Source organism: Cynocephalus volans, chromosome 15 (assembly GCF_027409185.1).
Source record: "Cynocephalus volans isolate mCynVol1 chromosome 15, mCynVol1.pri, whole genome shotgun sequence".
NCBI lineage: Eukaryota > Metazoa > Chordata > Mammalia > Dermoptera > Cynocephalidae > Cynocephalus > Cynocephalus volans.
Window position 1 is genome coordinate 34,742,238 of NC_084474.1, and position 26,824 is coordinate 34,769,061.

The 26,824-nt window shown below is 35.4% G+C and overlaps 1 protein-coding gene across 5 annotated transcripts in view; it reads left to right on the forward strand.

The window, feature by feature from the left end:
- The window catches only part of PKIA (cAMP-dependent protein kinase inhibitor alpha), an 86,717-nt gene extending 68,904 nt beyond the window's left edge, over positions 1–17,813 (forward strand). The window contains exons 1-4 of one of the 5 annotated variants that reach the window (XM_063079450.1): positions 6,231–6,324; positions 9,289–9,434; positions 10,836–11,013; positions 14,327–17,813. In XM_063079450.1, coding sequence (XP_062935520.1) covers positions 9,387–9,434; positions 10,836–11,013; positions 14,327–14,406 — 306 coding nt within the window. In that variant the 5' untranslated portion in view covers positions 6,231–6,324; positions 9,289–9,386 and the 3' untranslated portion in view covers positions 14,407–17,813. The other 4 variants (XM_063079454.1, XM_063079451.1, XM_063079453.1 and 1 more) reach the window with 4 other exon arrangements.
- The last annotated feature ends 9,011 nt before the right edge of the window (positions 17,814–26,824 follow it).

The following is a 26,824-nucleotide window of genomic DNA, read 5'->3' on the forward strand; positions in this document are numbered from 1 at the left end:
AAATAAATAAATACTACATAAGAAACTAGCATCTGTAAAAAGATAAGTTGGCAATGATTATGCATATATTTAAAATATGTTGAAACATAGTTATAGCAACTGTTTTTCTTTTTGGCTGACAAGAGGCATATTGGAATGTTTAAGCACTATTTCAATTGGAATAGATATTTAGACACTATACAGAAAATGCTTGCAGAAAAGCAGATATTAATACGTATGTGAAAAGTATGTCTTTAATTAATGCATTTTCAGTCATTTGGAAAGAAAAAGATCACCAAATTTAATTTTAAAGTAGCATTGTGACATCTTAAGTACATTCCTAGACTTTTCATGCTACTCTTCCTTTTGTATTTGCCAAATAGCACCATCCTCCCATTTATCCAAGTTAGAAATCCGGAAGCAATCCTAAGACTGTCATCCTCGGGTCCCTACCTTCATACTCTCCTCTCAATAAATCACTTATTTCTGACTCTTCTATATTATACCACCAGACAGCCCTTTTTAGTGCACCCCTGCTCTCCCATTCTCAGGACCTAGCATATCTGCCTCTGCCTGCCTGTAGAAGTCACTTCTAGTTCATTGTGAGCAGGGCCTTTGTTAAGCCTTCCTCAGTCCTAGGCAATTGGACTTTTGAAAGCTTCACACTACACTTTATCAAATATATTAAAATGCACCCAGATCACATATTCAATATAATTTGCAGGGAACTATATAAGTGCTGAGTGACATTCGTTGTATATTAATAGTAGTATACAACTAATCATCAATGAGTTGTACATTAATATTATGTGTTGAAAATATTAACTAAACATTATATTCTCAGTTTTGCAGGGTTTTTTTTTTTCCATATTTTGAGACTATTTTTTCATGCGTCAAATATTTTTATAGGTCTTTCTCAAACTCACAGCCCCTAAGGAATGTGCTTCACTATCCCAGAGTTAACCAGCCCTGACAGCGAGGCATATGAATATGAGAACTATCGCCTAGATAATTAGACCAGAAATGTGGGAGTTGGAATAGGAAGTGTTTGTAGAACAAATACAGAAGTCAAGAAAGAGGTGGTGGTGCCAATGGTAGCAGATGATAACATTAAACAGCCAGGTTCTGTTGAGATGTCAATAGACTATCACCCTACGGAGTAATGTCTCAAAACAGTATGTGAACTGCTTACATATTTAAAAAGAAATATTGATGGCAAACCATCAACAGGAAAGTAAGTTTAGTATGCCTCAAAATAAATGTTAGAAAATGGCAGCTGGTTGTGTAAGTGGTTAAATTACCTACTAGTTTTATTACTTAGGTTTTCTAAACATTTTCTAAACATTTCATCTTTAAAACTGAAATAATGAGAATACCATTTTGATAGAGTTGCTAAGAAATTGAAATTATATAATCCCCATTCACTTCTTAGTGTTGTATCTGGCACGTATTTGATATTTTTGTTGTTGTTTTATTCATAAAGCACTAGTAAACAGTAACTGTTTTCTCATTCTTATGGTCATTGTTATACCTTAGAATAGACCAGAAATTATTGCTGAGCTTGATTGGATTCTTTGTTTTGCTTTTAAAGATGGAAAAGTTAATAATGAGTCAGTTTTGAGAAGAAATGTGTCAGTGTTCTAACGTCCTTTAAAAACAAATATTTATTTGTCAAAGGGAAAAAAGTCTCAGTTTGATGAGAAGGTGTAGATTTTAAAAGTATCTTTCTTCCTTGGACTCACACAGAGCCAGTAAACTAGGAGATAAGGCAAAGGATTTAGAAAGTTTTATGTAACAAAGAACATTGCCAGCCCAAGGCTCTTAATGCTTTTGTAATTTTGATGTGAGTAAAATCAGATCCCCATTCTGACGTCAGTACTGCCACTGACTGTGTAAGACATTCGTCAAGTCGATTAACCTCTCTCTGCTTTATTTTCTTCATTTGTAATATGCAGGTAATATTACTTGTCACTTGCCAACCAGCAGTACTTCTTCAGCTAATTGACTGTCTTAGCAGGGGTATTGCAAAGATTAGCTGATAAATGATTTATAAACCCTTAAAAATATTAGATAAATGATGTAAAAAGTTCTAACAAGTGGACAGAACAAATTATCCCATGCATTAATTTGCTATTTAATTCATATATATTCAATTAAAGAAAAAACTTAAAAAGAGGAAGCCCTCAATAAGATCGAAATAGGGTAGATTACTAGGAATTCTAGAATGCTTTGTATTGCTGTTGTTATTTTTTTAATTCTCTTTTATAATTGGGAATACAACAAAAAACATGCTAGATAAAATGATTACAGTTCATCTCCTTAAATTAATGAAAAGTCTTTTATTAGGAAAATGAACTGAATAAGAATAAGGAACCGTGTTTTTCTTAGCCTAGTTTCACTATGGACAACTGTGTGACACTGACAAAGTTACTTAACCAATGAGAATCTTGAGTGAGATGATAATGAACAATCTACAAAATACTTTTTGTTGATAAAAGAACAACATACAAAATTCTGTGCCAAGCTTTGGAAGGAATTCAAAAATCGAAGGCCCAGATCTCATGGAAAATATAATATAGAGAGAAGATCAACATGAAAATAATTATTTCTCACATAACGCAGAATTAAAAAACACTGCAATAAAGTTATTCATTCTACCTGGAGATGGGGAAGAAGGCAGAGCTTATAAAGTGGGCTTGAAAGATTAGAAGGATTTTTGTTGTATTGATTGGAGGGAAGGGTCATACTAGGTTGAGAAAACAGCATGAAAAAACCTATAGGAGCACACCCACAGATATTGAATGTGTTGCTATAATTGGAGCTCAGTTAAGCACAGGAGCAATGTTGTGGGAAAAGAGGCTAGTATAGTATAGTAGGTTGGCTCCATATTCTTAGGTGCTGTGCAAAAATTTTGCATTCCATTTTGTGGGTTCCCAGAAGCCTCTGAAGATTTTTGAGTACTATTTATGTTTTATAAAGTTAGTTCGGCAATAGAGTGAAAGGTAAGTTGTAGAAGAACAACTTTAGGTAAGTGTAAGTAGTTAGCCTACAATTGCAATAATCAAGAAAGAGGTGATGCAGTAGTGGTCAGAAGAAGACTGGAAATGAGAATCATTTAAAAGACATTGAATGGAGAGAATTAAACAATGAGATTTGAGAAATGATTGGATGTGAAAATTAGGGAGATGGAGTAATTGAAGATAATTTTGAGATTTCTATCAGAGATGCCTGAGAAAATAGTGCTAATATACACTAAAATAATGAGGATAGTGGATATTCTGGAGGCAGATGTGGTGATGCAGAAAGCAAGAGATTCTACTTTGAAATGTGCTGAATTTGAGATTTTAAGGACTTCCATGGTGGAATATCCAATAGGCAATAAACACTCTCTTAGTGAAGCTTCAGAAAAATATGGGTCCACAAAATTACAGATTTGAGCGTCATCAGTATACAGGTGTAGGTTAAGGTTTTTAGGATAAATGGGATTATCAAACAAAACATAAAGAACAAAAAAGAGACCAAAGATTCTTTAAGAGATAAGTGGGAGAAATATCAGGAAGAAGTACAAGATGATTGTGGGGGAACCAGAGGAGTATAGTAACTATGGTAACCAAGGGAGGAGAACATTTCAAGAAGAAATCACAACGTAAAATGCTGTATACAATTGATGTGGATGACTATTGAATTTGGTGAATAATCTGTAGTAATTTTTCTTTGAGAAAACAATTTCAGTAAACTGATAGATATGTAAATCAAATCGCAAAGAGAATTCAAAATAAAGCAGTGTAGAGGAAGCAGGAAAAGTTTGTATCCACCTGTTTTTTGCAAGTTTCAGAGTAACTGAAAGAAAAAGAGATGAGTTTCTTAAAGAACATGCAGAGATAAAAGATGAAAGATTTTGTAACAGGGAAGATGTAAACACTTTTATATGCATTGGAGAAGTGGCTAGGGAAAAGAAGAGACTCCACAAGCACAAAGCAGAATGGAAGGAACAATAATGGGTGAGAAGACAGAATCAGGAGCACCGGTCAGGTATTAATGTTGGCAAAAGACTCTTGAATAAAGAGATGGAAAACTTTGATATGAAGATAAAGAAAAAGGAAATGAAGAATTTTATGTAGAATGATCTTTATCTTCTCCATAAAGCTGTTAGGCAAGATTTTCTATGCAGAGTTTAGAAAACTAGATGTAAGTAAAATTTAAGGAGCATACAAAAAAAAAAAAGAAAAAGAAAAAAAGAAATTGCTGTTCTTAGGAATGGTAAAAGCATAAGCCAGAAAAGATCAAAGGGATTTATGAGTCTTTGAGGTAACTTGTTGCCTAAATAGTGAAAATATTTCCTAAAAAAAGATAGTGCTTCTGGCTTTATTAACATTTGCAGGCTAAGATTTGTTTAAGTTCTGATTTATTAAATATTGTGGGGGGAAAATGTGTTTGAGTCTGGGCTAAAGAAAGCTTTAGACAAGAAATTGAATAATGATACAATTGACCCACTTAAGAATTTCCAAAAACAGTATGAAAATGTGCCCATATCAAAAAAAAAAAAAAAAAAAAAAAGGAGGGGGGCTGACATTTACACTAGTGGTGCAAAAACATGGTGTGGGAAACTGCTGGCACTTTTGCACTAATCAAGCCAGTGGCACCAAACTCTACTAATAACCCATATATCCTACACCAACACACACTCACAATTAATATTTTAGTAGTGCCATATTTAATCTAACAGTGTACTTGTATTAATTTTGTTGAATCTCAGCCCTTGAGTATGCATCGTTTTTAATATCCTGTGTGATGAAATGAGAAGTCTCATGAAGCACATCTTCCATGTAACACAATGCGAGAGGATACTTTAAAAAGTTTGTGGAAAAATAAAATTAAAAGACAATACACATCTTTCCCTGAACTTTTTGAAGACCACTCGTACGTGGTTGCCTCAAGTAAAGCACTTGTACAACTCTTTGGGTTGGGAGCTAAACCAGCTACTATTTCCATGGATCTTTATTTTTCCTTGAAAGAACAATGGACAGGTAAACTGTGTTTCTTCACACCTGGACATTTGGCAGAGATTTTCTCAAAAATGAATAAAGTGAACTTGTCACTTCAGTGGAAGCAAGATCCAACATCATCAGTTGCCAGTGACAAAATCTGAGCTTTCAAACAAAAATTACAATTTTGGAAAACTTATTATGATTTGCCCCGGTACACGTTAGTTTCCCCATTCCTAAAGACTTTTCTGATAAGACAGGTGGCATTACTAATAAATGTGATATTGCATAATAAAATTTGCTACCATTTGGAAAATTTACATAACCCAGTGATCCAATATTTTCTAAATGACCAACACCTGCTCTTAAAAAAAGACCTATTCAAAGTGCAAAAGACCCATTCAAAGTGCAAGATAGACAATGGGGATTTTAATAAAACGAGTATGGAAAGCATATTTATATGGTTTTAGATTCCACATTGCAAAGAAAAATCCGCAATTATCTGCAAAGGCTACTAAAATTCTTCACATTTTTTCAACTAACAAGAAATCTGTGTCAGGCCAGATTTTCTTCATATACTTCAACTAAAACAACATATTGAGACAGATTAAATGTAGAAGCAGATATAAGAAACCAGATGTCTTTTATTAAGCCAGAATTTGCAAAATTAAACCAGGGAGTTGGAAGTTTTAAACAATAACATTCTTGTCACTTTTTTTTTTTTGCTTTAGAAAATATATTTCATTTTCACTAAAAATATTTATGTAAACTTGTAATGGATTTATTACTGATATTTTTAAGTAAGTTAATAAATATTTAAATTTTTTCAGTTTTTTAAATTTCTTATGTGGTAAATATTAGTAGATTTATCTCATAAAAGAAAGCTCTCTGGGGTTCTTCATAATTTTTGAGAATATGGTAAATATCTGAGACCAAAACAATTCAGAAATACTAATGTAGACCAAGCACTAAGCATGTAATAAACTATTCAAGAGCTTTTAACACATGTCACATGATCTCATAAAGTAAGAGTTGAAAAGTTATATAATTGCACTTGTAATAGTATAACAGGAAGAATTTTCTTTCTCTTTCTTACTCTATAAACTTTAAAGAAATCATACCATTCCTGTGAGAGAGAAGTGTTCAGTGCATGCTGATGACATTCTCTCCATTCTTTCTTCCAAGTCTATGAGTCTCATTTCATGTGTCCCATTTACAGGAGTAAAATTAGCATGTTATCCAGTCACCATTTGGCTCATGACTCAATGTCACTATAAAAATCATTTTAGCAGCTTCGTAGGCCCAATTTCTTCTAGGATACATTGATGTGGAACGCTTCAGTTTGTTTAATATAGGAGACGTAAGTACATACTTTTGATAGCCTTATGAAATCTATCTAAATCTGTAAATTCTACTAGAGTAAAACCTCCTGGTTTATTCTCTCAGATATTTTGTCTATATGTTATTACAAAAGGCAAAGGGCATAAACAAAGAAAAGACCAACAGGAATCATGAATCTCAGTTCAGAAATCCATTATACAAAGAAAGAATTCTTAGAGCAGTGAGACGCTGCTTCTGTTGTTAAAGCGTTGGAAAGTGAGGATTTTTTAAGGAGGAAAAGAGAGACAAAACTTATTTTTATTTATGAATTTTGGTTGAATTTTTAGAGATTTGTGCTATAAAATTTAATCTGTTCAGTATTTAAATAGTAAGATATCTTTTCTTTCTCCTATTAGACTTTAAATATTAGCATAATTGGATCTTTTGTATAACTGGATACAAAAAAAAAACACTGTATTACCTTGTCTATATCCAATACTATCATTTCGTCATGTCTAGAAAATTCCAATTACAGCATCATAAACAGGAAACTCAAGTGAGGAATTAACACTCACTTTTGGTAAATTTTCCAGGTTTTTTTTCTGATTAGCTTATTTTTATAAGATCAGCATAAGTGCTAGTTGCTACTCTATTAAACTATCAGCTGCTGACATTTATTTGATTTTTTTGGAATTTTGTCTTTTTTTGGTGAATATTTGTCAGACATAATTTTTTGGTGACAGTTCTTCAGAATTTCAAAGCAAAAGTACAAGTCATCAATACAGCAGTGTATTGGTGTAAAAGTTATTCTGGTTCTCTGGTAGTTGTATCACTAAATAAAAGAACTGTGTCTAAATACTTGACTGAACAAAAACAAAATAAAAGTGTAGCTGCCATGCATGTTAAAATAACTGTTTTTGAGCACCTAATAGGAATTCACTAAAAGAACTATAATTATGGAGAGAGAAAAAGAACAGTACACAGCATTTATATATTTTGTTTAAAAATGTGATTGTATTTCTTCCTTCATTTGTGTATTTTTAGTGTGTGCTATTTGTCAGCTATTGTTCTTTTATTGGAAAAGAAATCTACTGTCTGGAAAAGGAAGACATAAAAAATGAAATACTACTTTTATAATAATATCTCTTATTATGATGATAATTATAATAACTGGACACCCAGTACTTAGTTTCTATGTTACAGTATAGAATTGGATGCACATCACTCTAGCAAATATATTTCAAAAATGCTTAAGAGGAAGGGAAGTTTATAGAAATAAGCTCTTCTCACTCATATTGCCTTTCACTCAATCTAAATGAAAGCATCTATGAACATTTTAAATGTGAGCATAACATATATTTATATCTTTCATAACCCTGCTCTTCCTCCATGTGCTCATTACTTAGGAGGGCACTAAATGATAATTCAAAGTAAATTGTTGGCTTCCTTATGTAAGCAGAATTGCCACCAGGATCTCTTAACATTCCCAAGTAGATAAATCCTAACAGTATACCTTCTTTTGATTCATATCTTCTCATGGAAAATGTTACCACCTTTCTCTGCCTCATTTTTGATATTTTAAATTTCCTTAAAACTATTACCAGCAAAGTGAATTAGATGTAAACTCCTGCATGCCCGTGTATTATTGTTACAGTCTGCACAGAAAAATGATAATAGCCAAAAACAAGGAACTTTATTGCAAAATACAGTGCCCTCTATGCAGAACTCACAGACCTGGGTTTAAGTCATATTTCTGTGTAGGGTTTAGCAGTCACTTGAAATCTCTGAGACTTTTTTTTCATCTGAAAAATGAGGATATTTTTCCTACTTCATTGAGTTGTTACCAAATGAGAAATAATAACAGGTGTGAATTTTTTTAAAGCCTATGTTTTAAAAAGCCATAAGAAGAGACAGAGTTAAAATGATTATAAAAAGAGCCTATTTCTGTAATCCCACTTCCACTTAAACATTTATAAGATACATTTGCTAGGTTGATGTACATGTCCAATTCTAAGCTGTAAAAGTAATGTAGGAGCTAAATCTTGTGTTGGTTAATGGTGGCGGAGTAGATGATGAAAATATCTTTATAACTAGTAACACTAAATTACTCCAAGGTCAAAAACTTTACCCAAATTCTTACTTATTTATGTAGACAGGCAGCCTGGAACGGTAGATAAAGTGGGCTAGAACTTTGCAGGCCTAAGTTTCAGGCATGTAATTAACTATAGGAAGATGGGCAGAGCACTTGAACCACCTGGTCCTCATATTCCTCACCTCTAAAAACTTCTAGATTGAATTAAATGAATTGTTAGGATTTGATAATTTAGTATTATCGGGGAGCAGGAAAGTTCTCCATGGCTACTAATGAAAGGTTATTAATATATTTCTTCCTCAATGGTCAGTTCTATTCAGCGTACTTTTATTTAGCACTGACTGTGTGCAAGGGACTCTGCTAGAAATTGTACATGATTAAAATACTAATGAAATGTAGTTTCTGTTTTGTCAGATCCTGTAGCCTGTCTAGAAGAAGTAATCACAATGCTAGTTAGAATTTATGTGCTCTGTACAGGCACAAATCAGGTCCATGCAGTGCTAGCTAAAGACATAGGGAAAAGAGAAGATGGTGTTTGGTTGAATTTGGAGGGCTAAATTTATTTCAACAAGCAAGTTTGTTAGAGATAAGGCATTCTAGGTAGAGTAACAAACCTGAGCAAATGCACCAGCAGAGAAGATCTAGAAATATATTGTGTGTTATTCTGCAACATAACAAACATAAGATCAAGTGGTTGAAGTTAAAACAGCAAAAGTGGGTCCCTTCCAGACCATGGAAATGCTTTAAAAATTCAGGATGTGTTTTATAAGCTGAGGGGCAGACTTTGAAGGCCTTTGATAATGGTCAAAGGTGACTTTAATGGCAGCATTTTGGATAAATTGGGGAGTGAAGAAACAGGGAATGGAAGAACTCAGCAATGGTCCTTTTAAGAGCTTTTCCTGTGTTTTACAGGTAATAAATATGAGTGACGTCAAATAAAAACAAACATGACCTGGCAAGTGATTAGACATGATATCAACTGATTGAAATAAGTGAGAATATGCTCCAGCATGGTGTGTCGTGTTAATGGGAAGTGGCTGATGACATCAGAAATGGAAGTAAATGAAATTAATAGTATGCCTTCAAAAGACAGGCCCAGTTTATCCAGAAAAGAATAGTGCTTATGCAGAGAAATTTTGTGTGAGTAAGGAAGAGATTTAAGAGAACTTGCAGCAGATGTTCTATATCTTCTCAGAGAAAGAAGATGCAGAGTCATCTCTTAAGGCAGGTGGTGTCTGGTGTGTGGACTAGAAAGGATTTGGAATCCTTTCCACAGAGAAAAGCATATGGAAGAGTCAACTAGAGGTAAACAAAAGAATTTCTGAGCAGCACCAAGTGTATACTAATAATAGAGCTGGAATTTCTAGTTGAGCCAATTGGCACCGTTTTGTGACTTTTTCTGGTAACACTCAGCCACAGATCAGAGAAAGTGCACTGTGTGTTTTCCCAGTGGTGATGCGTTGGTAGGACGGCAAAGATGACAATTAATCAAAGATACTTCTGATGTGAATAAGACGCTGCACAAAAATGGTGGGCACTTGATTCACGTACGACTGGACCTAGAGGAAACTAAAATAAAAAAAGGTTAAAGGAATTAAACACAGGACCAATGTGAAGAATTCATTTATTAAGTGTAAGAGGAAAAGGAAAAAAATAATGTGGCTATAGCCAGACGAGGAAATGTTCAAGTTCAGGATTTTTTAGAAAGAGGTCGTTTTGAGAGATCATTGTTTATATGCCTTTGAAATTTCATTTCAAAGATTCAGTCAAGAGAGTTTTTAATACTTTCAAACAGTGACTTACCAAGGGGATCAGAGGGAGCTGTCCTCCTGGACTGGGAGCAGTATTTGACCACTGACTGTGTTTAGAATTGCTGGTGTGTGGTGATAATAAAAAGCAACCTGAAATCTGGTCCATTTCATTAATATTCTTAGACTGTCTACAGACAATGCACTTGTGTACTGCTTATCTCTAGGATGGACCCATACCACTTGACACCCCCTCCCCACCCGACCTCAGGTTATTCTCTCTGGAGTTGAAGGCTGACTAAAATGATACTAGAGAAAGAGAATTTTATAATCTAGACCGTATGTCAACAAATGCAGGAATGTAGGCCAAATCTGGCTCTCTGTTTTGTAAATAAAATTGGTTTATTACATTTTTTTTAACATATTGCTTATGGCTATTTTTGAACTCTACGGGCAAAGTTGAATAGATGGACTAGAGACTGCATGACCCTCCAAGTCTAAATATTTACTATTAGGCCTTGTACAGAAAGAGTTCCCTGATCTTTGATCTAAATACTTAAGACAAGAAAGAGCACTACTTGCTTGTGGACATGTAAACAAGACAGTTGTTTCACATTTGTAACATAGGCCAGTAGTTTAATTAAGTGTATTTGTTAGATGTTTATCATTGACTACCATTATATTTACCTACTAACTTTTCTCTCTCTGTAGTCCCTGCTATGTGGATATTTGTTAGCAATGACTGATGTGGAAACTACATATGCAGATTTTATTGCTTCAGGAAGAACAGGTAGAAGAAATGCAATACATGATATCCTGGTTTCCTCTGCAAGTGGCAACAGCAATGAATTAGCTTTGAAATTAGCAGGTCTTGATATCAACAAGACAGGTGAGTCATTTGACACACATCTCTCTATGAATATGGAATAATTTGCAGCATTTCACTAAGTAGGATTAAGGCACGAAAAGCCACCTTTGAAAGCAACCTAATAAAAATAGTTGTAAACGGTCTAGGGCAAGATAAAAGTCTAGGACTAATACCTTAATCACTCCCTCTCTGTTCTCAATGACTTCTCTTCACAAGGGTCCCCACTCAAATACAGAGTCCTCAATCTGATTTGATTAATGCAATCAATAAAACACATGATTTTTAAAAAATCCTAATATCTATAAAAGCTCTGAAGTTGCTTATGTAGAATATTTAACAAAGTTGGAGCTCCTACACTTGACACTATTGGCCACCTCTAACATTTAATACATAGATATTTAACAAGGTTCACAGGTGAGTCTGATGGACCTTAATTTTAAGAACCATTTCAGAAAAAAGTGTCTCCAGAACCAATTTTATTGGGAATGAAAGTGAAATAGTCTCTTATATAAGTAAATCTTAAGTACAAGGGTCTTTTAGTGCAAAAATAACCTTTAAAAGTAAAAAGAATTCATGATTAAAGAACCATAATTTTACGTACATGAAAAGCACTTAACTTGGTTTCTGACTTGCAACCAACCATTCAATAAGTCTTCACCACTAGAGTTTTTATGGCAAAGCTTTCAGGTTATTGGAAAACTGAGTCAGAGTATATAAGGTCATGTGCCACATAACAACGTTTTGGTCAGTGACGGACTGCATATAAGATGATGGTCTCATAAGGTTAAAATGGAGCTGAAAATTTCCTATCACTTAGTGACACCGTAACCCTGGTCACATTGTAGCAGGTTACTTGCATAGGAGTAACCTGCTATACCGTATAGCCTAGGTGTGTAGTAGGCTATACCATCTAGGTTTGTGGAAGTACACTCTGTGATATTTGCACAATGATGACATTGCCTAATGACACACATTTCTGATGAAATCTCCTAATGACACATTTCTCAAAATGTATCCCCACCATCAAGTGATGCATAATTGTTTATATTAATGAAACAATTCAACAACATTACCTTTAAATACTTAAGGACAGCATTTTAGTCAGTGCCTAAAGATCAGTAGGTCACAGATTGGTCTTTCCAATTTCAGATTAATAATAAACCTTTAAAATAACCACTTTGGAATATATAGACCTATGTATATTTTAGGTTTTATTGTTATTGTTTCTCTATTACTGATACCAGTAGTTACTTCCCAAAACACCTCTGAGAAAGGCTATAGGGAATTATTCCAATTTGGTGACGTGGGATGGATAAGTGCATTTTTTCTGCAGTCTTTGAACATTTGCTAATTTCTTTCATAAGAGCTATATTTTTATTTTTTACGTGAATATGCTACTTAAAATTATCTGCATTAATTTTAGCCACCCTTAGTATTAGGACATTTTTATTTATAGTATAATTTAATTTCTTTTCTGTTTTCCCTGAAATTGAGAATTGTTAGCCTCAAAACCTTTCTTATACAAGAGAGCATATTAAATTGCCACAATAATTTAAATAACAAATTTGTATTTTAAATTAATAAATTTATTTATTTTATATTTTATATTAATTATGTTATAATTAAATAATTCAAAATAATTCAAGTATCTTTATGCTTGACAATGTCTTCTTTTCTAAATATTTCCGCAGGTCAATTATAATTCTTTAGGCTATTACAAAATTTTCTTTCTCTTAAAATCATAAAATCCCAAACTAGGCAAAGAATATACAGCACTGACCTTATTATTCTAAGTAGAAATAAATAAAAATAATAACTACAATGTGAAAGTCTAAAATATAAAAAATGACAAATGTGTAATGGCAAATTTAATATCACTCACTGAGAATAGTGAAGGATTTTCTTTGTAATTCCTGAGTGTTTCATTCCCATTTGAGGTCATGCTCAACAATGTTGCTGTCCCATATTTACCTTGATTTAACAAGTATCTATTTAGACACAGCTCTGTTGTGCAACATAATGCTCAGTACTGTGAAGTATCCCCAGACACCGAGATAGTCCCAAGCCCCATGGGACTCAAGTTCCTCATCTTATATTTATGTAGTCACTTTCATCCTTAAATCTGACATCTGCCCTAATTTGACTTCATTCCTTTGGTTACCAGGAGCTTCTCCTATTTATCAAGTTCTTATTGCGTGCTAATCCACACATCTCAGTTTTAGGCCACCTGCACATCTTGGGAGCCTGTTCCTTATGCTAATAATAAACATAGTGTGTGAAAGCAATATAATGTCTGGTCGGACTCGGTACTGCTTTAGAACAGAATATGATTTTTATGTAGAAGAACTGCTTTTAATTTTCCTAAAGACTTAATACCACTGGAGTATAGCAAGGTGCTGTGTGTGCACTTGCTAAGAGCAGAGGAGAAACTGCCTTTCAACATAGTCCGAAGAATGGACCAACCCACTTAACTTCCATCCATATGCATTATGATACCAGACTTCTAGCAAATATTGATATAATTTGTATTATTGCAACACCCCAAAATATTTTGTCCACCAAGCCATATAGTTTGCCTAGTAACCAAATAACACATGCAAATATTTGAATCTTTGAGTCAAGGATTTCCTACAGCTTGACCTCATGTAGAGTGACCTAATATGGAATGAAAGCATTGTTCAGTTTCAGTGATTGCTGTGTCACTAAGATTGCAGCTGAGGGTGCAGTTATGATGGTGGTTATATTGGAGTGGTGCATGTGTTCTCTAAGGGCAGGCCAGAGGCTCTTATAGCTATTTGACAAGGGACTGATCAGCTGACATAATGTCTTTTCATCTTCCACTATTGCTTTTAATGTGAACTGATAGAACCTCTGAGAAATTAGCTGGGTTATTATCAAGTGCTATAAATAATGGAAAATGTAATTTAAAAATATTTCTTTAAATAAGATAGTCAGGCATAAAAAGGTAAACATGCTCCCTCTTCTGATTTCTGCTTAAAGATACTTCTGATGTCTGCAACCTGTGAAACCATACTTAAGTGCCATGTCCTGGTCATGAGATTTGCTAGCTATTTATCAAAAGCATAGCTTATCACTAACCACTGTGAAAAATCAAATTTTCTTTTGTTTTTGAGCCATGCCATCCCAAGTTCACAGAATTAGCCAGCCCTTAAAAACTGAAACTGTTCTCTTGATGGTGATGACTCCACTTGTCTCTAAGAATTTCAGACTTCTTGAGTATTTCTGAAGTTTCCAATATAATATATTGAGAATTGGTAAATATAAGCAATAGTTTTTATTTTGCTTTTATCCTGTTTTTCATTTTCTCTTACAGAAGGTGAAGAAGATGCACAGCGAAATTCAACAGAACAAAGTGGGGAAGCCCAGGGGGAAGCAGCAAAATCTGAAAGCTAACACCCCACTTTGACCTTCAGCAACACCTGACAATGTCTCAAATCTCCAGACGTGGCTGGAATGCATTTGTTTCCACGAGTGAAAAGGGGAAAAAGAAAATGGCTGTGCTGCATTACAGGAACCTGCTCATTATTATGTTAAAAATGGGGGCAGAGGCTGTGGCTGCAGACAGACTTTTCTCTACCTCTGTCATTAGCAATGGTTGAAATCATGTGGCTTAAGTTTGGACGTCATTTCTGTATGGATCCTTTCACTTGACCATATGATGAAATGCTTGTAGAGAGTAGCACAGACCTAGATGATGATTCTTCCTATAGCATCTGGCCCCTCACAATGTCAGAGGATTTAATTGTGTCTAATTGCAAAGGGTTGGTTGAACCCCAGAGTTTTAGTATCTCTGGCTCAAGTATTCACCTAGTAAAAGAACCATCCAGAAAGCACTGTTTTTAGCATTATGTACCTGTGTGTTACTGCTGCGTTATTTACACTGTTTTGTATTGTACAATATATACGCTCAGCACTGCCCCCTTCTTTGACTGCTTATGAAAAACAAAAATGATGTACATTACTGTGAATTTTTATACCACTCATTTTTAAAAGAGCATCCCTTTTTTTTATTTTCCATAGTGTGATGGTGTACACAGGATAGAACACACTTTTTTAAAACCTAACCTTTCCCCTTAATCATTGTTTGTTGGTGAATTGATTAAGTCTAACAGATTCATCAAGACTCCTTAGCTTTGTTATCCAGGCATTTGAAAATATCCATTAATGTGAATATTACCCAAATTCAGTATGTTGGGTGTCTGCACAGACCTGAATTCAATCTGTCAAATTTTGTTTTATTTACGAGTGGAAAACTTCTCCCAACTAATATTTTTATTTTTAATTATGAGAATTTTGAAGAATTGGAAAGGTAGGAAAGAAAATCCAAGACAATACTAAGAACTGGATATATTTTATTCAATGGAATCAAATTTCTCACAATGCTGTATGATACTATTTAAATTTGGAGGACAACTTATTTCCACCAGGCTGAAAAAGATGGAGAAAGTGATCTTGCAATCCTGTGGACACCAATCACAAAAGTGAAGCGCTCGTATTGTGTTTTTCATGTCTTTTTTCAGCCCTATGAGATTCAAATGTTATTATGCACTTTTTAATGTTTGTAAACTTTTACTAATAATTAGTGTGAATTGCATTCTGATATAATTATCATCATTAGAAGCTAACAGATCCTCATCAATGCTGTCGTTGGCCTCTGCTGTGTTTCGACATCATGGTTCTTGTATGGAAAATTTCTATGAGCTGCGAATCCCTCTGGTCAGTATTATAAAATCATTTAATGGTGGTAATAAGTAAGGAACCAGTAATATGCCAAAGGTTCATGAATTACTGTACAAATAGCAGACAACAGGAAGTCCCTTTACAATAAAGAGCCTCCTTAACTGTCCTTGAGGGCTTAGATACAGTTCCAGGTGAAGCAGAGAGCAGCATTTCAACTGGTGATCTGTGTGGCTATGCCAGGGACTCAGGCCTTCTCTGTAGTTACATACAGATGAAAGAAAAGTCTGCTCACATCTCCCTTTATAGCACTTTTCAACTGCCTGGGATAAGACAATCAATATCAATAAGATATTACTAGAAAAAATGTTAACAATATAAGTCTTTCCAAGAACAGAAAGAAGAAAGAGTACTTCCTTCTATCCAACCCATCAGTGTCCAAAATGTCCAGTTAAAATTCAAACAAATCCATCTGTTTAGACTCACAAGTATAAAGAGAGGTTCGTGGGGCTATTTTAGACAATCTCTGATAGTATGTTTAAAGCTTCCAACCCATATAATCAGTTTTCAGTATCCTCATGTACTATCCTCATAGCTTTCTTGTGAATCTAAAGTTCTCTTCCTTAAAGTTGTGTAATTACAAACTTATTTCATGTGATTTTGTAAAGTTTAGAACCTGTGCTGAGTATATGTGGAGGGTTTATATTCCTATGTGGTGTACTATTATTAATGCATGTGATGCCATGCTTGTTTTTGAATATATAAATAGTGCTAAATTGCAAGTCATATGGAGCTTTTGATTTAGTTTGACCTCTTACTGCTACTTTGCTATATTTAAACCCATAGGCATTCTCAAACTGGGAAGATAAAAATCAACTTTCCAAAATGTCTGCATCCTATAAATTTTGCTTAGCAAAAATTCAAAGTATCTTCCAGATTTCATTTTAATATATTTTATTTGCAAGTCAATAATGCACATGGATCTGAATTTTTAAGGAAAGAAGAAAAGGGTAAGAAACCAAGGCATTGATTTGATAATAGGCCTTTGATCCCTGTTAAGCAACTATACCTATGCTAATCACTTGGCATATGTTCTCCCATTTAATCTTCAAACAATTCAATTAGAATGGAATCTTTATCCCATTTCAAAGATTAGGAAATTAGCACCTGGTAAGGTATAACTTTTGCAAACTTAAAAAGCTAATAAGTAATGAAATTCAGATTTGAACCCATGTTTGTCTGTCTCCAAAAAACTTTCTACTCCACATGCCATAAAATTAAAGCCAATTACAGAGCATGTTTATTTGTAAGGGAACTTTTAGAGATGGACTTGTTCAGCCCTTATATTTTAGAGAAGGAAACTGAGTCCCAGAAAGGGGAATTGCCTTTTTCAAGGTTACCCAGATGGGTAATTATACAGATGTGACAAGATCATAGAAAGTATACTTTTTAAAAAAATTTAATTATTACATGGGGGGCGGGGGGTGGTGTTCTTCCCAGAAGAAATTTTTCTGGCATGTGGTCTGTAAGCTTAGCATCATTCAGGTTTTTTATGTTCCATTCTACTCATTTTGTTCAATTAGTTAGAAACATGAAGATGTTGATTTTTTGACTTTTGCAACAAGAGTGAACTTGTCAAATTCACCTTTTATTAGTTGTAAGCATCCTATGCCAACGTATTGTTATCATAAATTCATAGAAATGTTTTTCCAATAGGTAACAGACATTGTAGCCTCCAATTTTTAGGCTGTGTCCCCAGAACAGCCCCTGTAAATGTCGTACACTTGAGTCTTACTCAGACATGAAGACAAAACACCATTGTAGAAGATGAATGATATTGCTATTCCTTTTCAGAAAAATAATAATGGATAACGAAATGTAACTGCTGGGCAGCAAAGCTTCTGAGTGAAATCTGTAGTAGTAGTGAGAAATGTATAGTCATCAAGTGAAAACAGGAAAGGATCTATGATTTATGATGTCTTAATAGGCCCTCAATTGTTCTTTAATTAAAATAGTGGCAGTCTCTGAAGTCATTTGTGAGCTTGTATGACTTTTGTATTTAGCAATGTTGCATGCTCACATAATTGATATTAAAAGTAACACATTTTTCTGAAATGTACAAAGTCTATTAAGAGTATTTATTGAACACACATAATATACTTGGTGCTAGAGAAAGTGCTACAGGTGATAAAGGAGAAATCCCAAGCCTCAGTCATCCTGTGGCGGATGTGCCCAGTTCTCCAGCTTTGCTCTTTCCTGGCCTTTATTCCAATAATTTTCACCTCCATTCCACTCTCGCAGCCCACTTCATGGACTTTGTCATTTACCAGAACCATCCTACGTTCTAGATCTTAAACCCCAATATCACACCTACAGTACTTGCTCATCTCCAGGGAGGTGATTTTTCAATCAGGAGAAAGGTAGATGTTTATCAGAATCCCCTGAAAGTTTTTACAACACCCACTCTCTACCCACACACACATAGATACATCCATACACAAACACTCTCCTTCCATTGAAATAACTCTGTGCATGACTCTGATAGCTTTTTCCCTTCCCACCCTTACTCCCACCCCACAAGAACCACTGATCTAGAAGAAGTCGAAGGCTTCCCGATGCACTCACCCTGCCCACTCTACTGAAAGACTTTCAAATGAGTCAGCAACAAAATGCAGTCCTTAGAGATACCCATGGTTACACTGTGTTAAAGATAACATTTTGGGGTAGAGGAGCAAAGAGAGATTAACTTCTATAATCTTGGTATTGTTTTTTTTCTTCATATTTTTTATCATACACAGGAAGTAAAGACCAAGAGAGACCAAGGTGGGACTCAGAAGAAAGCAGGCATCAAACAGCATTCAGCCTGAGCCCAGGCAAGGTCTTAAGCTGAAGGAGCAAAAGAGGATGTAAATATTTAAGGCCATCCTACTCACGTCACAGGGATAAAACACTACGTAGGGATTGGGACAAAGTGCTGGCCAGTGAAACACATTTAGGGGCTCTAATGTCTCTTCTCCTTGTATATTCTTTGCATCTGCCTTGTTCAGGATGTGGGGTTTGGGATCCTGGCCATCTCAAAATAAAGTTATCTCAAAACAAAGTTATCTGACTATAACCCACTAACTTTATAATTTGCACCACATCTCCTTTCTGATCATATCAAGATGGATATTTCCTTAGCAACCTTCCTCATAGTCTGGAATCCACTGTTAACATTTCTCCTCTGTTTCTCAGGTTCTTTAATTGAGGTTTTTAAGCAATTTTCTTCTGAGCTTAACAGGAGGTCAATTAATTACCCTTTTCACTGACTACTCTTTTTCACAAATGTGCTCAACTTTTCAAGTTTCTCTTTTTCCTTCACTATGTATGCTTCTCAAAATAGTAATCTATGTTCTCTGTTTTCATGGTTCGCCTCATCTCCTATCCTTTTGCAATTTGACTTCCGGTTAAATTTTTCTTGTTACCAATGATGTCTTCAGTGGCTCCTGGACTCTTAGTAATTGTCACTGAAGACTTGGCCAATGTGGAAATCAAAAAGTTATGATGTTTCAGAGGACTCAAACTTCACCTAAAATCAAATTTAATGTTTTTTATAATTTTAATTGACATTACTGTGACAGGTTATAGCTGCAAAATAAAGTCTTCTTTAGGATGGAGTCACATTCCCCAAGAAGAAGTCAATTTTCTCTCTACAATAGCACCTTCCATAATACATAGATATGTTCTTATTCTATGTCCACAATCTCCCCATAATGTTTGTTTGCTACATCTTCAGATCCCGCAGTGCTCCTTTCTTCATAGGGTTAGTTGCCACACATTTGAGCACTAACCCAGAGCCTAGCCATCCAGAGATGGGCAAGATTATCTTGTGATGCTGCACATTTCTGTGTTCTATTACACTCTGGGATGACTGCCAGCAATGTCACTAGTTTCTCTCAACAGCAGCCACATGCAAAATCCCAGTCTCACTGTACTTCTCTCAATTAGACCTAAACAAAAGAAATCAACCCCAACTACCAAATATAATGGAGAGTTTATATATGTCTTATTAGTTTATCCATTGACATTTCACCCGGTTTACCATGGAATCTCTTTTTAAATGCTTCATTTGCTTTCCTTCTCTCCCCCACCCCAGGTATTTTTATTTAGTTATTTACTTACTGTTCTTTTCCTCTGACAATTCCTCACTCTCCTCACTATTTCTTCCTTCTCTACCTCCCCACAAATATTATGTTTTCCTAGAATTTGATTTTTATTCCTGTTCTTAATTCCTCTTTCCAAACAACCACTTCTACATCCAAGCCATCAACCACCACACTTATCATGGTGAATCTCATCTCTTCCAGCCCAGAAGTAACTCCCCATCATCATGACCTATTGAATAGTTGAAAATGGATTTCTCAAAAACATCTTAAAATTTAACATTCCAACACTGCATCCCATTTCTCTAGTAGCCCAGAAAAAAACGGGAGTTAAGATAAGAATATGATAAACTTTAAGGGCAGAAATTCATAGGGGAAAAAAGGGAGCAGGAATAATAGATAGGAATTAAAGAACACATTTTTATATACTTAAGGAAGGAATCACAAAACACTGATATTTAGGGTACCTCAAAAAGTTTGTGGAAAAATAGGATGAAAAGATAATCTTCCAGGAAATTTTGAAGACCCCTTGTACATATGTAGAACCTTAAATTTATTTTTCCTGAATGCTATATCTTTTAAAAAAACACTGGTAATCAAGTTAACATTGGAAATCTAGCAGGAATGAAGAAGTACTGTGTACTTTTTGACTTTGCAACTAAAAAATAAGACCGGCCACCATAATGATGTGGGTTAATCCTAAGAGAACACACGTTTGCACTTTGGCTATCATTATTCAATTTTACATAGCACTTGAGTTGGATGGTGTAACTCTTATGACTGTCCTGTTGAATTTCTAAGTTTTGTTTTATCCCACATGTACTTTGGAAATCATAAAACAATATATAACCAAGTAAAGGCAAAAGTTATGTAGAAATAGCTACAGCTGAGGAGTGACAACTTAAACAGAACCTGCCTTCTGAGATGGTCCTAAATAAAATCCAGTAAATCATAAAATTTGTTTAGGAAATAACTATTGAGCATTTACTAAGTTTAAGTCACTTCATCAGCTGCAGTAAGGAGTGAAATTTTAAAAAGACTGCAAAGTCCAGTAGACCAATAAAAACTGAAACACATGATGGGGACCATAGCTTTTTTCCATCATGATTCACAGTCTTCCCCCATCACCACTCCATCCCTCCTTGCAAGGAATCTTTCTTTAATTTCACTCTCTAATGAGAATTTACTTTTTTCCCAGCTGATTCCCAGGCTTTTTAAATACAGAATTGGGAGAATAGATGCACAGTTTAGGGTCATAAGAAGAAAAAGAAGATTTCTACATGAAGATTCAATGTTCTTTGTTGGGGATAAACCAGGTAAAGATTGGAATGGACAAAAAGAATTTATTCTAACTAGCATGTTTAAGTTAACTGCATAATTGAGAGCTAAGAATCAAAAGGAGAATTGGAAAAGCAATAAAACTGGGGTTTCTAAAAAAAAAAGTTTGGGAGGTATGACAAGTAAGCTTCGGTAAAGAGACAGAATGAAAGAATTGGGAAGGTGAAAAAAGAGCCTCTTTGTGGGTTTTGAACTAAATCTTCTTTAATATTCTTAAAGAGAGGAAACATTGGGAATCCTTTTCAATTATTTTTGGGTTTTTGATGAGACTTTTTTGAAAAGTCTTCATACAAAGACAATGTCACATGGAACCCTAAGGTTTACTACTAAAGCATATTCATTTAATAGAAATGTTGACACAAGTACATATCTATCTATAATAAACTTCTAAATATGATAAGCAATACTAGGTGAACATGGATGATACAGATTCAGGGGGAGAAACATCACTCAGTAGCAAATATCGTGGAGAAGTATGCACTGGAATTATTTCTTGAAATATTAATTTTATTGAAGAAAGAAATTAGGCATTCTACATAGGAAAAAAATGACATAAACTAAGGCATGCAGGTAGGAACATGGGATCATATACTTTTTAAATAAACCAAGTTAGCTGGAGCAGAACGTATAAGAGTTTGAGGAGAGACTGGTCGAGATGGCAGGAGTGGAAATCTGAGACCTGGAAGCCCTCAAAGCTGATGAAAGTCACTGAGGACTGCAGGGTGTGTCTGCTATAGTTCAAGATCTCTTATTACCAGCAACGTCTTTGGTGGCTCCTGGATTCTGCAGGATGTGGCTGCTACGGTTCAAGATCTCTTGGACCAGTTCCAAGAGATCAGTGAGGGGGAAGAGTGTGAATATCAAGGCATGTCCCCCACACAAGGACCTTGAGCATGGAGTCCATGCCAAAGGGCCTAACAGAGAAACGGAAGAATTTTGGAACTGATAGTGAAGTTTTTGAAGGTAGGCTAAGGGCTAGAGATAAAAGTGGACACAGGACTTATTCGAAAGTTAGGCATTCAGCAGCTGAGAAAGCCAAAGAGATGTAAGAGGGAAAATGAGAAGCAGCAGAGATGCACACAATGAGGCACAGACAGAATTCTTTCTGGCAAAGCATCTGCTACTGTCCTTTACCCAGACTTTCTGCTCATGACCTGATCTACTCGTCAGGTTTTAAAGGCACCATGTTTCTCTGCTGACAACATGTGGTTCAAGTATAAGACAAAAGTGTCTTTTTATAGAGCACCATAGGAAGGGAGTGGAAGACTCCTTTACTTTTCTCAAGGTAACAGTAACTACTATGTTCTGAACGTGTGTCAGATGCTTGATTATGCTACTGCTATTTCTCACAAATACTCTGAAATAGGAAGATATATATCTCCTTATAAATGAGCAATCCAAGGTTCATTCAATCCGAGGTTACGTGGCTTGTCCAAGGCCATGTAGTTTCTGTGTTGCAAAGCCAGAACTAAAATTTATGTCCATCTTCTCTGATGACAATTCCCATGCTCTTTCAACTGCACACGAGCTGTCCAGTACAACAATAATACAAGTCAAGCATGTAATTTTAGATTTTCTAGTAGCCACATTAAAATAAAAATCAGGGGCCGACCCCGTGGCACACTCGAGAGAGTGCGGTGCTGGGAGCGCGGCAGTGCTCCCGCCGCGGGTTCGGATCCTATATAAGGATGGCCAGTGCGCTCACTGGCTGAGCGTGGTGCAGCCTGTCACAAAAAAACAAATAAAATAAAATAATAAAAAATAAAAAATAAAAATCAGTATGACCCAATATATTTAAAATACTGTAATTTTAATGTATAGTCAATATAAAAATAATTGATACAGTATTTTTTTCAGTGCCAATTCTTCAAAATCCAATGCCAATTTTATATGGATATCTCAATCCAGATCAGCTAAATTTCAAGTGTTCTGGCTACTGTATTGCACAGCATAGAACTATACAACACATTCTGCTTTCCAAGGATTAAGCAGGGAAAGGATTCACTTTTGGGGTATGAAGGTGTACCGTGTGTGTGTGTGTGTGTGTGTGTGTGTGTGTGTGTGTGTGTGTGTGTGTGTGTGTGTGTGTGTGTGTGTGTGTGTGTGTGTGTGTGTGTGTGTGTGTGGTTCTTTCTCAGTGATTCTCAACTCTAGCTTCCTCTCAGAATCACCTGAAAAACTTTTTAAACATATTTTTATGTTTAAATAAAATCTCCACAGATTTTGATTTTATTGTAGGGTAAGGTCCATGCATCAGTATTTTGTTAACTTTGTACTGAAATATAATAAATATTAAAAAGTGCACGTAAGTTTGAATTTTATGGATCTTCTTAAAATGAACACACTCAGGTAACCAGCATCCAGATGAAGGGCCTAAGTATTTCAACACCCGTTAAGCCCCTGTCATGTTTCCTTCTAGTCACCACCCTCCGGAAAGGGCTATATCCCCTTCTACTGGTAAAATGGTAAATTCCCACCCCTCCTTCCAGAGCAGGCTCTGGGGCTCAGCCCAGAACTGTCACCTAATGCAACAATGCTTATTGCAGGTTGCCCTTCTATAGAGTTCTATTGTCATGTTCCTCAGGTCAACCTGAAGCTTCAGAAATCATACCCCACCTGCTAATCCATTCATCTTCTTGAGGATCTCTACCAGAGAGAGCACAGGTCCTTCAAACTACTACACCCTCTGGTCTGAGCAGGTCCAATCCTCATTCAGTCCTGGACAATCAAGCTGCCTCCATCTCTGCTCAGCTCTTCTTAGCTGTATGATCCAGGGGGTTGGTCATCTCCCCTCCTTTCCTGAACGATCCACCTATTTTCCCAGCTGAGTTTCACTTCCCTTATTATCAGCAGATCTGATGGATGTCAGCCTTGTGAAGCCAGTGACACAGATTTTAATTTCCTACTGAACAGGCTTTAATGTAAGTCCCAGGCTTATTCCCTTTTCCTTGGTACACAATTCCCCAGCTTTTTGCTCCAGATCTTCTCATTACCACACAGATCCTCTGGTCCCGTAAACTAAATTCTGTAGAATCAGCATTTGTTCTTCCTGTTGGTCATTTACCTTTCCCTTTCCCAGATTTAAGAAAAAAGATACATTTATCATTTGTAAGTGTAAAATACATTTACAGTGAACATTCAAAGTTGGTGTCTTAAATGGATGTTCCTTCATTGACAGAATCAGGAAATGTACATTTTCTAACTCCAGTCAGCCTGAGAAAACACAAAGGTTGATTGAATCCTTGAGCCTAATGCTACAATAAGTCCTGAGTAAACAACTTCTAGATATATTAAATACCCAGTAATACTTGGCCATCCATTTGTCGAAATTACAATTGCTTCACAGTGTTTTTTTTTTTCCCCTCTGCTTTCAGAACAGTGCCTTTTTGTACTTCCAGCCCATACAAGAATATTTTGAATGAGTCTGACTTTGCAAAGACAGCATTCTCAGTTGAGAAAAGGAAAACATGGCCATCTGTTCTCTCCCATCGTGGTTCAGTCTGACAATATCCTAATACAGCTGTCTTCCTCCTGACTCCGTCCTACTCAGCCCACCTGCCTCGTCCCATCAGTTTCCACTTGAGTTTCCTCACTTACATTGTGTTTCTCTGTATCCCGCTTCTCCTACACACATATCACTATTTCCTTAAATTTATCTTCAGAATTTTTATAATCCCTCTAGAATACCCAATTAGTTGCTCTCCATTCTCTAGTCTCTCACCCCCAGTTTCCTTCCTCGGTCCCTCTGCCTTGTACTTTCTGCACACTGTTCAGCCACTACCCAACTTTATGAAGAAAGGGAAAAAAAAGGAAAAGAGCTCCATATCTAAGCTTCTAAGATATGGTTCAGCCTAAAGTTTGTTGGAAGTATGGAAGTAATGCATAGGAATTGGTGAGGGACAAGGGTATAAGGCAAAGTGGGAGAGGAGGGATGTGTAAATAACACCAGTGGCAAGAATAATCTTCACCTCTATTATTATAAACTTACACCGAGTCATTCATCAAGTGTGAGAGAGGTGGTAGGTGGTACCCAGTGCCACCAACGGCCACCACCATCAGAAGTCAAAACTTTTAAAAGTTCCCCAAATATCAGAGAGGTACCTTGAGTTCTCACTTGTCCAATCAGTGAAACTCTGACAATTTTAACACTTGGAAAAAATATATATGAGAAGCTGATTTTAATATCATAGGTTCAGAACCCAGACTTTTTACTTATTAAACATTTGAGTTTGGACAATTTACTTAGCAGATCTGGGTCTCAGTTTCCTACCTGTGAAATAAAATAGAGAGCATCTCTTAGGATTATTCAATGATGGTACGTACCTAAGAAGAATGTTAAAAGGTTGAGTTTAATCAATATATATAAAGTATTGAGGACAGTGCCTGGCACTTAGTATAAATAAATATCTGCTGTTATTGTCGTGTTATTATATGAGATATGTAAATTATAGTCTTAAATGACTCAGAGAGCATAATCAAATGGCTTTTACCTCTTAAGAATCAGTGCCACCAAACTGCACAGAAGTTTTATTTATTCATTTATTGAACAAATATGAATGTGTTCCTTCTATGTGCCAGATGCTTTCAGGATGCTGACTATAATGTGGTTTAACCACAGGCGTGAAAACCAGTTTAGCTGGATCCCAGCAAAACAAATATTTAAATTACAGGATTTCCTCTAGTGTATCATAGGAAAGCCAAATTTTGAGGAGCAGAGTGTTATTAACTGTTCGAATCAGGAGTTGAGAGAGAGAGATGGAAAAAGAGGTAGAGAGAGATAGAAAGAGAGAGACAGACAGAGAGAAACTACTTCAGGACTATTTTACGGCCAATTCAAGTTCAGCCTAACTTTTTCTTACAACTGTTACCTTTGCAGTTTCACCATGTCAATAGGTAGTAGGAAGAGACATAAGTTCTCTTGATATAAAATATAAAGCTGTCAGGGATCGGCACTGAAAAACAGAGAGAGTACGGATTGACTGGCTGACTAAAGGAAGATTTCTTATTTTTAATCTAGTTAACTTCAGACCAGGATCTCCAGGCCTTCTCATTACTCATGAGAGTCTCTAAAAGGAGATGAGATCCTATCCAGAAAAAAATGTTGCTTTTTCATCTGTAGGCTCTTCCTCCCATTTCAGTCTGTAGACGATGAGAGACTCATCTTCCTTTAGTTAGATGTATCAGAAAAGCTATCTTTAAATAATTATCTACCTTCACATACACTATTAATGATATGATTAACATAACACTCACAGGTTATTCATACATATGAAGAAATATTTTCTTGCTGATTTAAAAAAAAAGGTGGTCCTGAAGCCCTCATAATCTCAACCAGTGGATATGAGGGTTATGATGCTTATAATCTATTTACTCAGTTAGAAAAGCTAACTTTTAAAATTATTTATAATAACTGCAAAATAAAAAGTATTTTCTTCTTAGCCCTAAACAAATTCCATATAACAGATATTCTAGTTAATCAGTTATTTACTGTAACTGTGCTTCAGTAATATTTCTGGGTTCAATAAGGCACACTTCTCAATCTGATAGGAAAACCAAATTATTTAACAATAATTAAACCAGTCTTTCATTTATCTCAAGTGAAAAATAAAAATATACCTTTGTATTATTCAATGTTTGTATTTTCTAGTCTGTAC